Raw genomic sequence first — 14,328 nt, 5'->3', positions numbered from 1 at the left:
ACAAATCATTACTAACTTCAGAAATTGCATTTTTTGTTTGTAGCCTAAAAGAAAAAGGAATACCTTTCTTAAATGTTAAAATGGTGGTTAAAGGTGAAGGGTAAGAAGGTGTAATGTGAATATATATACATATCCTATACAAATACATATACATACATGTATACACAGCCTCTCAGGAGTTTGACTGGCCCCCTGGACAACAGTCCTTTTTAAAAGAATCAAGTAATAAATCTCTGTCTGGTTGGCTTTTTATACAAAAACCTATCTTCCTATTTCATTTTTCATTACTAGCCTATTTGTATGATGTGTAATCTATAAATATTTATAAATCAATATAATCTGAATATGAGGACTCAATTTCCTTGCACCAAATTCAAATATCTAATCCAATTATGCTCTTTCAGAGGTACAGGACATATGTACTGAAAATGCTCATTGCTGTCTATCCATAACCATTCTCCCCTTCCATTCTGCAGAAACAAATTCCCATTTTCAGCTCGTGCTTAGAGGAACATTTCAAAGAAGGAACCAGCCCCTCCCAGTGCTACTTTTCTTAACCACATTACCACTCCTTCATGTAATTTTAACTTACTGCCTCAAAACAACAACAACAACAAAAAAAAAAAAAAACAGACCACAGCATTCAGCTGTGGATGTCAGCTGTCCCAGCTGAAGTGCTTAGATCAACATGTCATGAAGGAGCATAAACCTCATGGATGAATGAAAGGATATGAGCTTTTTCTTAAAGTAAACCTCCAGAAAGCCCTATTGTGGCAGACAGATTAAGGAAGCTTCCTTTTATGAACATAATTAACATGGGAATAATATATGGGTAGTTTCATCTGGGCTAAGGAGAAACAACATTTTTGGGCTCCTAGAAAATAAATGAGGGTCACTGTTAAGCACGAAACTACACGAAGTTGCCTAAATATTTTTTTCTATACTTAGTATCTTTTCTAGGATAAAAGAAACCATAGTAAATCAATTTTAAAAAGATCATGTTAAAATTCACCAAAATGGGATATATATTTAAATTGAGCCTGGAACTGCAATTTGTGAAGCTATATTTAACAAAGATGAATGTTTTGTTTCATAGTTTAATTACAAACCTTTGCAAAACCATCAGTTGCCACAATACCCGATTTCTATTCTCTTTGCTTAAATAGCCTTGTTAATTAACCTGCTTTTAAAGGAGAAGCAACAGGGGGTTTTTTTGTTGTTTCTGCTCTCAGTTTGAAAAGACAAATCAGAACAACAAATATTTTTCTCTAATTTTTTTTATTTTTTGATTTAGGACTTTTTCAGTGGTATAAAAGCAGTAGGTCTCATCCATGCTCTCACATTCCCATATGACCACAAGGCACACAAACAGCTCTCCTTTATAGTAGAAAAAAGGACTCTAATCCTTCCAACATCACCAGAATATAAGGTTCAGAGGCTAAACCAAGATTAAAAACTATCCTTCATGACACATAAAATTATCTGAAAGGATACAGACCTCAAGACACAGTGAAAATTCTCCTGACACAACGTCAGCCCCCTCTCAGACATTTTTCATGTGAATTGAGCAGTAGAAGATGCACACAGCACTGCCCTTGGTTTTTATGCAAGTTTGTGTCACTACTTGCTCTCAGACTGTCCAGGTGCTTTCTGGTGACACCAAGTCTTTGGTGAATGAGGCTTTCCTCTCCCCACCCCTCAAACATGCTTCCATCCAAATGAAACGTTAGAGAGAAGTAGGAGATATCCTTTGCCTCCACCATGGCCCCCGCCCCCCCACCATCCCCCCAAAAATGATGAAGAAATACAGTGGTTCTGGTTTTGGTTACTTTCATACAGATAGATACAAAATTTATTGCAAGAGGGATGCTGAAATTTAGACACAGAGCTAGGATGACATTTTTCTATGTATTACTCATTTCCCCTTGATTTAATCAGAGAAAAATGCTGTGCTTTACACAGCTTCCTTATAAAACTTAATCTAACCCAAGTTGAAATTAATCTGGTCCAAAATGAACTTCTGGATTTTGCTAATTTTGTCTAACTTTGCCCAGGGTAATTTAAGCTGGAAATGAGCAATGAAATTCAATACTCAGAAATTTTTGTGTGTTTCATAGTTCAAAGGGGAATCTTCCACTTTCCAGGGCTCTGTGGGTCTACTCTTATATTATAATGGTGAATGCTCCCACCATGTCAGGACGAGAACCCCTAGATGACAAATCCATTCCTTTAAGTAATAACACCCCCTTGAACTTGACCAGAAAAGGCTGCTTAAAATATGTTTAAAATTATAGTTCCTTTTGAAGCAATAGGTACTAAATGTGCTATGCAAAGATAGCCCATCAATTTGCTGCCAAAATGATTATTAATTAATTGAATTAAAATACAAAATTTGTATTAACAACAGTGCCACTTTCTTTTTCATTTCAGTAAGCTTGAACTAGTGACTTTCTGTGTGTTTATATTTCTTGTGTCTGTCACAGATACTCTTCAACAGATGAGCTGAAGGCTTGATCATACAAGTATACAGTATATTTCTGAAGTAACAGATCAGCAAAGATTTCTCACTCCCAGTTCTCCAAGTTCAGGCCCACTAATCCTTATACAATCATTTTTTTATTAATTATTTTGCCAAACGTGTGAAAGTGCAAAGCACTCCCCTTGACAGAAGCACGACATAAAATTTGAAAGCACAAGCCCCTTGCCTACAAAACCCAGGACAGTCTCATGAGATCACGGGCCACAGACTCCCCACAGACTCTTCTCTTGCTGCACCTTCACTTTACTTCTTGCCACCAAAAGCATCCTCACAATATTTTGAAATGGCATTTGCATATTATTTGAAAGGTCTAGAAAGCTATTAACTATCTGAAAAAACAATTAAAACAGTCACAGTCCTGAGTACTTCACAATCCTGTATTCAAAGGAATCTTGCAGAAACACACACATGTTGGATTAAAATACTTTCCTACTCGTTTCTTTATAAACCAGGAAAATAACTTCTCGACTGGTAACAGAATTGCTCAGATAGAGCTGGAGTCCAGCTCATGTTGTCTTGTACACTTTTCTTATGGCTGCTCACCAGCCCAGCTAAAACTCTGTTTAAAGCTGATGTATGTGTCTTGATTTAGCATATTTTTGGGATTTCAATAATATGCAGATGTCTAACCCCAAGAGCCATTAGGCATATAAACATTTTTAGCTCTTGGTCTGATACATGTCTTTTGGTTGATCAGTTTTCAAAATATCTATTTGTACTTGTGCCAAATAGTCTGCCATTTCCATATATGCCTCCAGTTTGTGCATCAGCACTTTATAAATCTCCAAATAAAATCTTCCATGTTTATTTTTCTTAGAGAGAAAATCCCATTTAAAAAGCGTGGGCCTCCTTTATTTATATGTATTTTTCTATTGAGATGGTATCTGTATACTTTCTAAATCATTTTGGTGTTTGAGGGGTTTTATTATTGAAAGAGAAAATAAAAATAATACTATAAATATATTGCATTTCTACTGTGGGCTTTATCTATACATAGCTTAAAGCACATAATAATCACTTTTTGGCTGATGGTACTGCCAAAACACTAGTGTTATGATAGAAAGGAGAGAAAAAAGGCTTTCCTGAAGCTAAGCCAATATTTTGTCAACGCCCTGATCTCCTAAAGGACACCCACTTGCTTTTTGATAGTTCTTTGTTCCTTTCACTATGTATGCTTTTTCAGGTGTTTAATTTCTTGAAGTAAATTCTGAAGAATGTGCTTAAAGGATGTCAGCAAATATATTATAGCATATATTTATCTTTTTTTTCTCTCTCAGATCCTGTTTGATATATACATTTTGGCTGATTAATATTCAAAACATCTATTTGCATTTGTGCCAAGTATAAATTTCTATTAACAATTTACTCCCCCTCATCAGAGAAGGGGATTTCTCACCTTCTGGTCTAGAAAGGAAAAAGTAAAACCTGGATGGGACTGAATATCCCAGTAATCACAGAACATTGTTAATTGCATTTACCCTAGCCATCACTGGTGGCACCACAGCCTATTGTCCTGATGGTGCTTCCAGAGATAGCTCAGAGCCTTCTCCTTCACTTCTATAATCTCTACAAGCCTGCATGGAAGCTCCTAGAAGGTATCCATGCTGCCATGTAGGCAGCCATGATTTTATCCCGGGCAACCTGGCCTGAAAATATTTAATCCAGGATATCTTAACAGCATAGCAAGAGCAGGCTTAGAGGCTCTGTACATTCAAATATTTATGCTTCCTGGGTGAGTCTGGCAAGAAGTGCTGCCAAGTGTACCTTTATCAGTGTCCTACGCTGGCTAATTTAAAATTAACTTGGGCACTGCCTACATGAGTCGCAGCAACGTGTTTGACCGAAACCACCGTGTCCCTCCAGGCAGGGTACCCAGCTCAGGGGAAAGGCAGAGCTGAGAAGATCATTTTGTGATTCAAAACCTGAGCTACTTCACCAGAGAGACTGACAGCATAATATAGCACTGTATAGCAGTGCTGGAGAGAGCAACATCACTCGAGAGAGATGTAAAAGAGGAAACCAACAAGCGTTTTGGAGAGAACCTGCACTCAAGGCTGCCCTGGCAGCTGTGACAAAGCTGCACTGAGGTTGGTTTTTCACACCTGTGCTCACAAGGTGCTCAGAGACCTGTGGTCCAATGAGTAAAATTAGGGGCATCCTTCACATGATTTCATAGTTTTCGGGAATTGGCATTTATCAGAAACCTTTAAACCTTTAAAAAAAAAAAAAACAACACTGAAGGAGTGGCAGAGGAAAATAAAGGGATTTGCAAATTTCCTCACTTTGTCCTACAGAGTTTTGTCTGAGTATTATTCCAGAATTAGAACCTGATTGTTCTTCCTGATTGTCTCCTTTTGAGTGAAAAGCGCTTAATTAACGTAGAGAGATCAAGTTAAATAATGAAAAACTACCAAGCATCTTGGTACGTATTTATATACAGGATTGCTCCAGAAGAACACACACTGTTGTAAAAGTAATTCACTCATTTTCCAGTGCGTTTCAAATTATGTACACAGCCATATCAGGCAAAATGAAAGCTTAATCTCTTCTCAGGAGACAGCAAATGCAGTTCCCCACTATAGAAATGATCTGGCATGTAGTAAATCCCAGCTCCGGCTGCTTTTTCCCGGTGATTTAAACGGAGCAGATCCCGCTCGGTTTCTGCGACCCTTGTAACTCTCCCTGCTCCACCAAACCATGTGTTTGTTGTGTTTGAGTAGCGCTCTCCCCGCCAGATCGGTTCACTTCGACTAGACTAATTCAAGACCAGGAGGAGTAGTACGAATTTGCTGTTAAAAAAGGAAACAAAAAAAAAAAGTAAGCACAGAACTATTGGGGGAAGAAGTAAGAAGTGCTGTGTGCGGGCAGGAAGTGTCCCGTTTGCAGGACTGCAGAATTATCTCAGGTTTCTCGTTTCCTAGGAACGTAGTAACTTCCCCGGGGTTGTTTTGTGGGCGGTGTTTTTGAATTTATGCTAATTCAGCTCGGCTGACAGGGAGAGGAGCCGTGTCTCGGTGCCACAGCTGTGCTGACAGCCGGCAGTGGCGGGCGCTGCCGCCGGGCCAGGCCATGGGCTGGCGCTTGTGACAGGGTCCCTCGCCCGGCCCTCGGGTCGCCTCTGCCGCCAGCAGCGGGGCCGACATGTGCCTATGACCATGGAGATGAAGGACTCGGGCAGCGTGGTGCTGACAGCCTACCATCCCCACAGCCCCGCCAGGATCCCGGGCATGGAGCAGAGCTTTGTGCAGGATGTGCCCCCCGGCCACTCGCCCGGCAGCAGGTAAAGGCCGAGGGGGGGAGCGGGGCCCTGGGCCAGTGTTTTGCCAGGCTCGGACGTGTGTTCTGTGTCAGCCTGAGAGCTCGGACACTCGAGAGCACCTCGCTCATTTCTCGTCCCTCCCGGGGCAGTGATTCAGCCCAGGGGTGCGGGTTGGGCTTGGGAGGGGGAAACACGAGTGCCTGTTTTAAATCTTGTAAGTCAACAGATCAGGCCAGTTTCCTGCCCAGGACACTCAACAAGACAATCCCTAGGAAAGAAGGCACGTGAATCAGGCTTCTGCTCAGATAGTTTAGGACTGTGCTGCCAAAGAGTGAGGTGGTGGGACCGGCTGAGCTTGGCGCTCAGAAAGTTGATTCTGGCTTTGGTTTAGAGGATTATTTAATTCCTTCTCCGTTCACTCGCCGGGTCAGAACCAGCCCTTGTGCTTCTCTCTGTGAAGCTGAGGTTGCTGCTTTGCTTTGCACGCACAATGGGGGACTGCGTCGCTAAAGACTCACTCTAAATACGAAAATGCCTTTGTGTTGCAGGAAACTAAGTATTGTCTTAATTAATGCCGTCGCGTGTATGTTTACCTTCCTGCCTTGTAAGAATGCATGTATTTGCACAGTTCAAAACCCAGCGGTTTGAGCAGTTTTACTATTTCAGAAAATCTGATCTTTATCCTAAATATACGTATGCTGAGTTTTGCAACTTTCTCCAAAAGAAGTGATATAAAAGTTCATACTGTAAAAAGTTGAAGAAAGTAGCAAAACTTGCATTATGGCTTGACTGAAAAAATAAGAAGTTTAAGGAAACAGCAGATGACATTATCTCCATGAATTAAGTCTGGGTCTTCTCTTAACAAAAATAATGATATTTACTTCATATTGTTTATTTATAGCCCAATAGCTATTTTGTTTTCAATGTCATTATTTACATTAGCTGCATCTTCCTGTTCTTTGTGTGTTTCCCTGGCTGTCCCATAAAGATAACTCCTTTGTTCTGGTAAGGAGAGCAGTACCAAAATACACAATTACATGTTGAGAAAAGAAACTGGAGTCTGGGCGTTTAGACGCAGTAAGAATGGCATTTGCTACTCAAAACAGAGAGCAGTGGTTTGGCATTGAGTTACAGGGAAATTTAGTTTTTTTCCCTGTGCTCTTCCCTTAAGAAGAGTACTAAACTCAATCTCCCTTTAAGTTTGTGAGCAACAGAAATGTGGTGTTTTGCTGGTTTTCATGTTGCTGTGCTACTTGTTTTGAAATGCACTTGATACTTAAGCTCAGAGTATCTGGGGGTTTAAATCACACACATAAATCACATGCATATCACCTACAAAAAGCAGAAGTGCCAATTACAGTTCCTGAAAGAAAATAACTAAAGCGGATTCTGACATTTGCATGAGGAACGTATTTTGGAAGCTCCTGCCATGAGCCAAAGCCATGTGTCTCTCTCCATGTCTACATATCCATAAGAGTTTGGTCTCCCCTTTCTTGTCCTCAACTTCCCACAGCTGTCTAATAGCAATAGGCAAATTCTGCCATATGGGCAGTCAGTGGCTGTCTAAGCTTCCAAAGCCTGTTCAAGAGAGTGATTTTATTAACCCAGCATGAAGTCCTCTGGAATGCAGAACCCATGAAGGCAAATGCACTGAGTGTTTTAGCAAATGGTAAAATAGGCTCTGGCTTAATCCCTACTTCATCTTCTAAGAACTCTTTCCTGAACTGTATTTTCTGTATAGTTTCCTCTGCCACCATCCTAATGCAAGAGTTTTTATTATAAGTTCTGTCTGGTGTTCCTTGATCCCTAGGGCAGCTACCCAGACTATGGCATGTTAACTCCTTAGCTCTTCAGGAAAATAATTCAAAAAAGCAGGAAAAGAACAGAGGTGTCACCCTTTTCTTGTTTGATAACAAAAACTGTTGGGACCCAGAGCCTGAAGTCGGCTGCTTAAGTTACATGTAGCTCTAAAGCACTCTGTGTTTGAGATGTTTATCCATTGCAATACAATCTGTCTTGGATATTAGCCTTTGATTTGGTAAACTGCTGACCAATTCTCTCTCCTCTTAGGAATCAAGATACTTCATTTTCCTTTGTCTTTTCATAACATTTTGCTTGCTTTAGAGTGATGCACTCTTTATATTAGAATAGATCCTCTCACCAGAGTCAGGCGTGGAGTTGTCTTCCAGCTGTTTTCTCTTGCAAAAAACTTTCCCTTTGGAAACCTTCTGATCAGAGTTTTCTCACAAAAAGTGGAATCTAATGCAGCCTCAGCCAGCAATTAACTGCACCACTCCTCACCATTAAAAAAGACACTGATAAAAAAAGAAGCAAAGATTCAAGTAACCATTATGAGCCCCTAAACAAATGAGTAATCTTAAACACTCTTGACAACCCAGACACACAGCTGAGTAGCCCATCTATTTGAGAGGTTATACTAACAGATGCATCAAACCACTTGGATTCATATTCATGCCCAGCTCTCAAAGGCTGGCATCCTGTGTGCATTTCTAAAATACACTGCCAGCATCAGGGTCAGCATGAAGTATAGCAGCTGCAAGCATTTCCAATTCTAAGCCCAGTGGGTATATGCTCCATCATAAGTTAGGGGATAGTAAGTGGTGGGCTGTAAGGAGAAAATTTGCTTAAATTGCTTTGAATGGAGGATGGATCAGTGTGCAGTGAAGGATGGAAAATTCATAGAAGTAATGAAGAGGAGAGTGAAAGTTTCACTGCATAATGATGCCATCACCATTTTGCAAAAGAGAATTCTAACTTCCAGATGTAGCATTGGATAATATCAATAAAGTGGTTAAGAAAGGGGCCACAGATGCTACCCATCCTCCAGAACAAGAGTTCATCAGAGGGACTAAAGACTTAAATATCTTGACTTCACTTATCCGTATAGTTCAATTCTATCTCTCCCTGTTTGTTGCATCTTGAAGAGTTATTTAACCTGTTCTATACATGGGCTGGGGTGAGCCCTGAAAACTGCACTGTTGAATATCCTGGAGTTCCAGGAGAATTCTCCAGACAAACCTTCCTTTAATGCTAATATAACTAGCAAGTTCATTTTCCATTTTCTCATGAGATATTAAGGTCTCTTTCCTTAGTTTGCCATCCGCTTTTATGTGCATTTTATAAGCATTTATAGTAATCGTATATATATTTTTTTATTTATTGCTTGTGAGAACGAGGTGTTGGGGAGATTTCTGTTTTGTTTGCTTGGAAGTCAGGCCAGCTCTACAGCATACGACTATAGTGGAAAAGATTCCTGTTCTTGTGGCAACTCCATCACTTTTTTGAAATCCTGTTTGTTAGAAAATAGATGTCACAAATACCAGCACCAAAGAACCCAGAATATCACACTATGCCTGTCAATACAGATCTGTCTCAGTGCAAAGGTGAAAGTGCTGATTTATGTTACATAGTGGTCAACTTTGGCTTCTCATTTCAGAGAATGAAGGACTTTGTAGTTGTGCACAAGCACTGCTCCTGGGTTGTATAGAGGAAAAGTGAAGCCATGGCCATATGTCTTTCTCACATCCCCTTTTTATCCTGTTAGGAGTAGCTAGGAGGAGTTATTCCTGTACTCAAAGGAAACAGGCATGACCTCTATGCCAAATGGCCAGAGAGCTCTCTAAGGTAATTATGCAATTAGGGGAAGACAAAGCATTCCTAAGTGAGTCATGCTCCAGCTTTCCTTGACTCGTTTGATAATTAGTGTGTTCCTCTGCTTGCTACCAGCACATCTACCAGCACAGAACTCATCCTGCACAGCAAATCACATTTTCACTGCAATGAGTGGCTGTCACTTATGTGAGCATGAAATAAGAATTAGGGCAAAGAAAAAGCATGTTCATAGGGTTTGCTCCTGCAGAATGGTGTGAGAGCAGCTTTTAAAGCGAACATTAAGCTTTTTACACATGGAGTAACCTTCTCAATCAATAATCATGCAAAGAGCAGTATATATACTCTAAACTTAGGAGCTTGCTGCATAGGTAAAGGACAAAATAGATGTCAGCACTATTGATCAACACAGCCAAGAGCCCTTCTTACTGTCTTCCCTAGTCAACTGCAAGTCTGGTACTTCCAGTTGTTTCAGAGAAATGCCTTCCCAATCTCTTTGCATTTAGCATGTCTCCCTCCTCCTACTGTCAGGAAGGATGTCTGACTTTCAGGCAGACATCACTAAACCAAAAAGTCAAAAAAGAACGGGAATATTTTCTATATTGGCTGAAAAATACTGTGTGGATTGAGTTCCCTGCTGGCAACTTCCAGGATCGCTGCTCTCCAAGTCTAAGGCTTGCAGAGTTGGAGCTGACAGTCAAGTCATTACACTGGACAAGTATGACACCAGATTGTTTTGTAGGATTCATTCTTCCTTGCAAGCCTCAAGGTGCTACAGATATATGTCAAGGTGAGGTAAAGCATCATGAAATAATTCCCTGGAAGGAATACAACTGCAGGAGTTGTCCTTATGCGCCAAAATTTGTCTTGTGACAGGAGGAGCTATGTGAACAGCTCAGGTTTTATCCCAACAGAAGGAGATTTTATAACACTGAAGTATAAGGTCTGTAAGCCCTGGGGCCAGGTGATCTGGGTTGGCTTTCTGTCAGTGCTGACTGAGCAGCTCTCCTGCTCAGCTGTATACAAGTGATGTCAAGAATGTCTTCTTGGTGATGCAGGATAAACAACCTTAACTATTTTGGATGTTTATCTCACCTTATCATAAACTTACCAAGAAAACAAAAATAAAAATCTGGCTCCTTTTCCACAGTAAATCTTGACATGACTTGAGCCTTTTGCAGTAACTGGGACTCCAAAGCTATGAATTTAAAATTTTAAAATGTACTAAATGTACTAAAAAAAATCCCACAAATCAGTAGCCTAGGAAAAAACAGCATTGGCACCAGCTGCACAAGAAATAAATTTTACAGAAAAAATAACCCTTGTTGCAACTTATAGAAGCTTTCTAAAATATGATTTTAAAGTATATTTTTATAGATGCTGAGAATGATAATTCTTAATAAAATATTTACCAGGAGGATGCATATAAATAAGTCAGACAATAGCAGACACGCTTTTCCTGTAGGTTTTAGAAATATCCTTATCCTCTGGGAGCCACACTGAGGAATGTAGTATTTATAGCCAGCTCCTCATGTTATGGTTGAAACTAGACTTGGCTTCTCTGGTTTCTTTTTAGTTTGGTGCTCCTGCTGCTCTCCTTGGTACCTCCATATGTAGAGCTAATGAAAAACATCTGGCACTGTCCCTTTGATCATTTTGTTGGGTTGAGCATTTAGCCAGCTGCCCCATTCATTTTTAACTAAGTCACTTATCTCTGATTACATGAGTGTTGGAGCTGCCTGAAAAAAAAACCAGTAGGACCTGAGAGCCCTGCGTGCCCTACACAGCCATGTTCAGATTTCATCTGGCAGTCTGACATCACTGGCATAACAAACTGCCAGGAATCCACAACCTCAGTGTTACTTTTGCGCAGGAGATCATATTATTAATTCAGTGCAAATGTGTGGAAAATGTGGAGAGGTGGCAACTACAAGACACGACTATGGAGTACTAGTAAAAGTACTTAGCTAGAGCAGGATCTGAAAAGCATCTGGTTAGTGCTGTACAAATATAGAATCACATCCTGAAATAGTGTGGGGTATCCACAGCAAACAGCCAAGCTGACATCCTGGATTTCAGCTAACCACAGTAGAGCAGCCATTTGGCCCACTGCGATGCCGAGCTCCAGCTGGCCAGGCAGCGCAGCAGAGCCAGCCCAGCTGGCAGCACATCTGCCAGAGGGGCAGGAACATGCTTTCTGCAGCCTTCAGGTACCACCAGGGTGGGTGCATTCAAAGAGCACAGGATGGGTACCCAGAGAATAGAACCCAGAGTCCCATCTCAAAGTGGTGACTGAGGCAAAGCATCCTACCTAGCATTTTGGCCCCCCTTTTCCTGCCTCCTACTTTCTCTCTCAGTGAAAATCAACTCACCACCCTGGTCTTCCAAGTCCTGTCTGAGTCCTAGGGACTCAGAACAGGGAGACAAAAAACAATCCAAGAGGGTGGGAAGAAGAGGGGAGCACAGGAGGACACAAGAAGGACCACATTCTGAGGTGTGTTACCTGCTTCGCATCCTTGTGTGCAAATAAAAGGACCTGGAGTCAGAAAAGAAATAACTCATAAATCTTGTTTTGTGGTGGGGAAATTTACAGCTGGGCCTCAAGTCCCATCAAACACGTGGGGTTTGGAATAGCATTTTTAAGTAGTGATTTTGAAATCAAAACATGAAGTGGTTTAAAAGACAGGTTGTTTGAAAAAGTGCTCTCTCACCCTGAAGGACTGTTTCAGCAGAGATCAGCAGAAGTGCTTGAGTTGGCATCCCTTGTAATTAATGCAAGGAAAAGATTGATGATCTGTGAGGGAATCCCTCATTTCTGTAATTCATTTTTTCCCCTGCCATATCTCAACTTTCCAGACGCTGTCAGAGTCTCTGAAGAGAGTGGAATAAACACTGGAGCAGGGAGCCTTTTATCAGCTTGTTCATTTAAATACAGTTACGTTGTCTCATTTAGGATGCTATGTAATACTCAGCTACTGTAGGTCTGTGGGATTTTCAGATGGGTAAAATCATCCAGTTTAGGATGGACTTATGTTGGATGCTTAGGCAGAAGGTGGGCCTTTTTTAAAATCTCTTGGTGCAGAAGGTCCTCTGAGCAGATAATGAGCAAGATAATGACCATAAGTCTTTTTGTGGAAGGTAGAAGAGCCCTACCAGAGAGAGACAGAGAAGAACAAGTATATGTGGGGAACAAGTATCAGATGTAGAAGTCCAGCTGTGTTGACATCATTAACCAGATGAAAGGCAAGATTAAAGCAAGAGACAAGCCAGAGAACTGTGTTTTAAACACCTGTGCATGAAACCTCAGGACATCAGACATCAGGTCACTCTCAGAATTTTCTACCAGAGATGGAAGAAGCTCTAGAGCTGTAAGTCTTCATATTTTACTAGAAGTTGTAAAAAAGCCCCTAGCTTTCAAATGGTCGGACTTGGGAAGGGCATAAGAAATGTATAAAAGCCTGAATTTGACTCATGGAATAGTAGGTTCTTTGCTAACTATGCCCCTGCAGAGTCTGCAGATAGCCAGACTCTGAGTTAATCAATGCAAAATATAGGTATGGCAGTGGAGAGCCTCTTCAACATGAGTTTCTCTTTTTCTGGCTAATGAAAACTCAGAACAAAATACCATCCAATCATCTTTTCTGGGCCAGTGATTATCATACCTAGTGGTCAAGAGGGAATTTAGAAGTGGGAATGACAGATCCTTTTTAAGGTTAACCTTGGTATAAGAGCAAGAACTGGATAGTTGTAGCATTCAAGCCAATATGAATTAGTCCTTTTTTAAATTCTAATTTAATAAAACATCAATAATAAATCAGGCAGTTAAACAGCATGTTGGATATGAGTCTTCTTTGTACATATGGACTGAATTAAAGAACACTTAGGTGTAGTTATAGAGGAATTACTCTGAATTTACTAGAAATTGAATAAGTCATTTGAGCTCATATTTTTGTCAATAATTTTACTTACAGGGCATGATTTGATTATGCTATCTCCTATCTCAAGTCAGGCTGACTTCTTTAACAGTATTCTTGCAGAATAGGGCATCCATATGAAGTCTTAGATAATTAAAACATAACAGTGACTAGGCCTGTCATCTTTTTGCAGCACTTCCCTCCGTTACTCAAATATTTTGAAAACTTGAGTTCTAAATATTTATCTGAATGTATCAGAGATTATTATAAAATCTTTGCTGTAAATACAGGTGAAACAGAGCATGGGGGCCTAGGGCATTCTGCAAAGAAGTCTTTCAGGCTCGGCTGTCCTTGGCCATTTTGGGCCAGCTGGTGCCCATGTCATGCACGTGCAAGGAGGTGAATGGAAGCAGAGAGTTTATCCTGATGAACAGAAACAAGGGAAGCCTTGGTACTCAAGCTGCAGCAGGATTTGAAATTGCAAGTGCTCACTTTTGGAAAGGGGGTGGGGAGAAGGAAGCCAAAACAGCCTTCCAAGCAAAGGAAAGAGGTCTTTTAAGTACATGGGAATCTTCTGTCACCTGCTGAAACAATAGTGTCTGCCTTATATGAGGTCTTTCTTACATCTTCCACTCAGAGGATGCATTTCACTATAAGACCCTGTGCTCTGCTGCAATTCCTTGATGCTGCCTTGTTTGCTTGCTTTCTTCCCTCCTTCTTTCTTTCAATTAGCAAAAGCAATTAACCCATGAGAATTTTAATATTACTGGTAATTTGAATTTTTGGGAAGTATTCGTTTATTCTAATTTACCTGTATGTATAGAATATATGCAAGCCCATATATGGAGCATGAAGTTTATGGTAACCCGTATGTCACTGACAATTCACAGAGTATATGGCAGACATTAGAATTACTTGTCCTACAAGTCAAATATTAACTGGAATTTTCTTCAAGCATATTTGTTCAAACCATCTGTTGCCTCTAA

General features: G+C 40.5%; 1 protein-coding gene across 2 annotated transcripts in view; it reads left to right on the top strand.

Annotated features, from left to right (window-relative positions):
* Nucleotides 1–5,355: 5,355 nt before the first annotated feature.
* The window catches only part of ARHGAP28 (Rho GTPase activating protein 28), a 76,473-nt gene continuing 67,500 nt past the window's right edge, over nucleotides 5,356–14,328 (top strand). The window contains exon 1 of one of the 2 annotated variants that reach the window (XM_074548797.1): nucleotides 5,356–5,819. In XM_074548797.1, the coding sequence (XP_074404898.1) occupies nucleotides 5,689–5,819 (131 nt within the window). In that variant the 5' untranslated portion in view covers nucleotides 5,356–5,688. The remainder of the gene's footprint in view (nucleotides 5,820–14,328) is intronic. The other variant, XM_005486693.4, reaches the window with a different exon arrangement.

Source organism: Zonotrichia albicollis, chromosome 1 (genome assembly GCF_047830755.1).
Source record: "Zonotrichia albicollis isolate bZonAlb1 chromosome 1, bZonAlb1.hap1, whole genome shotgun sequence".
NCBI classification, from domain to species: domain Eukaryota; kingdom Metazoa; phylum Chordata; class Aves; order Passeriformes; family Passerellidae; genus Zonotrichia; species Zonotrichia albicollis.
This window is presented reverse-complemented; position numbering and strand designations above follow the sequence as displayed.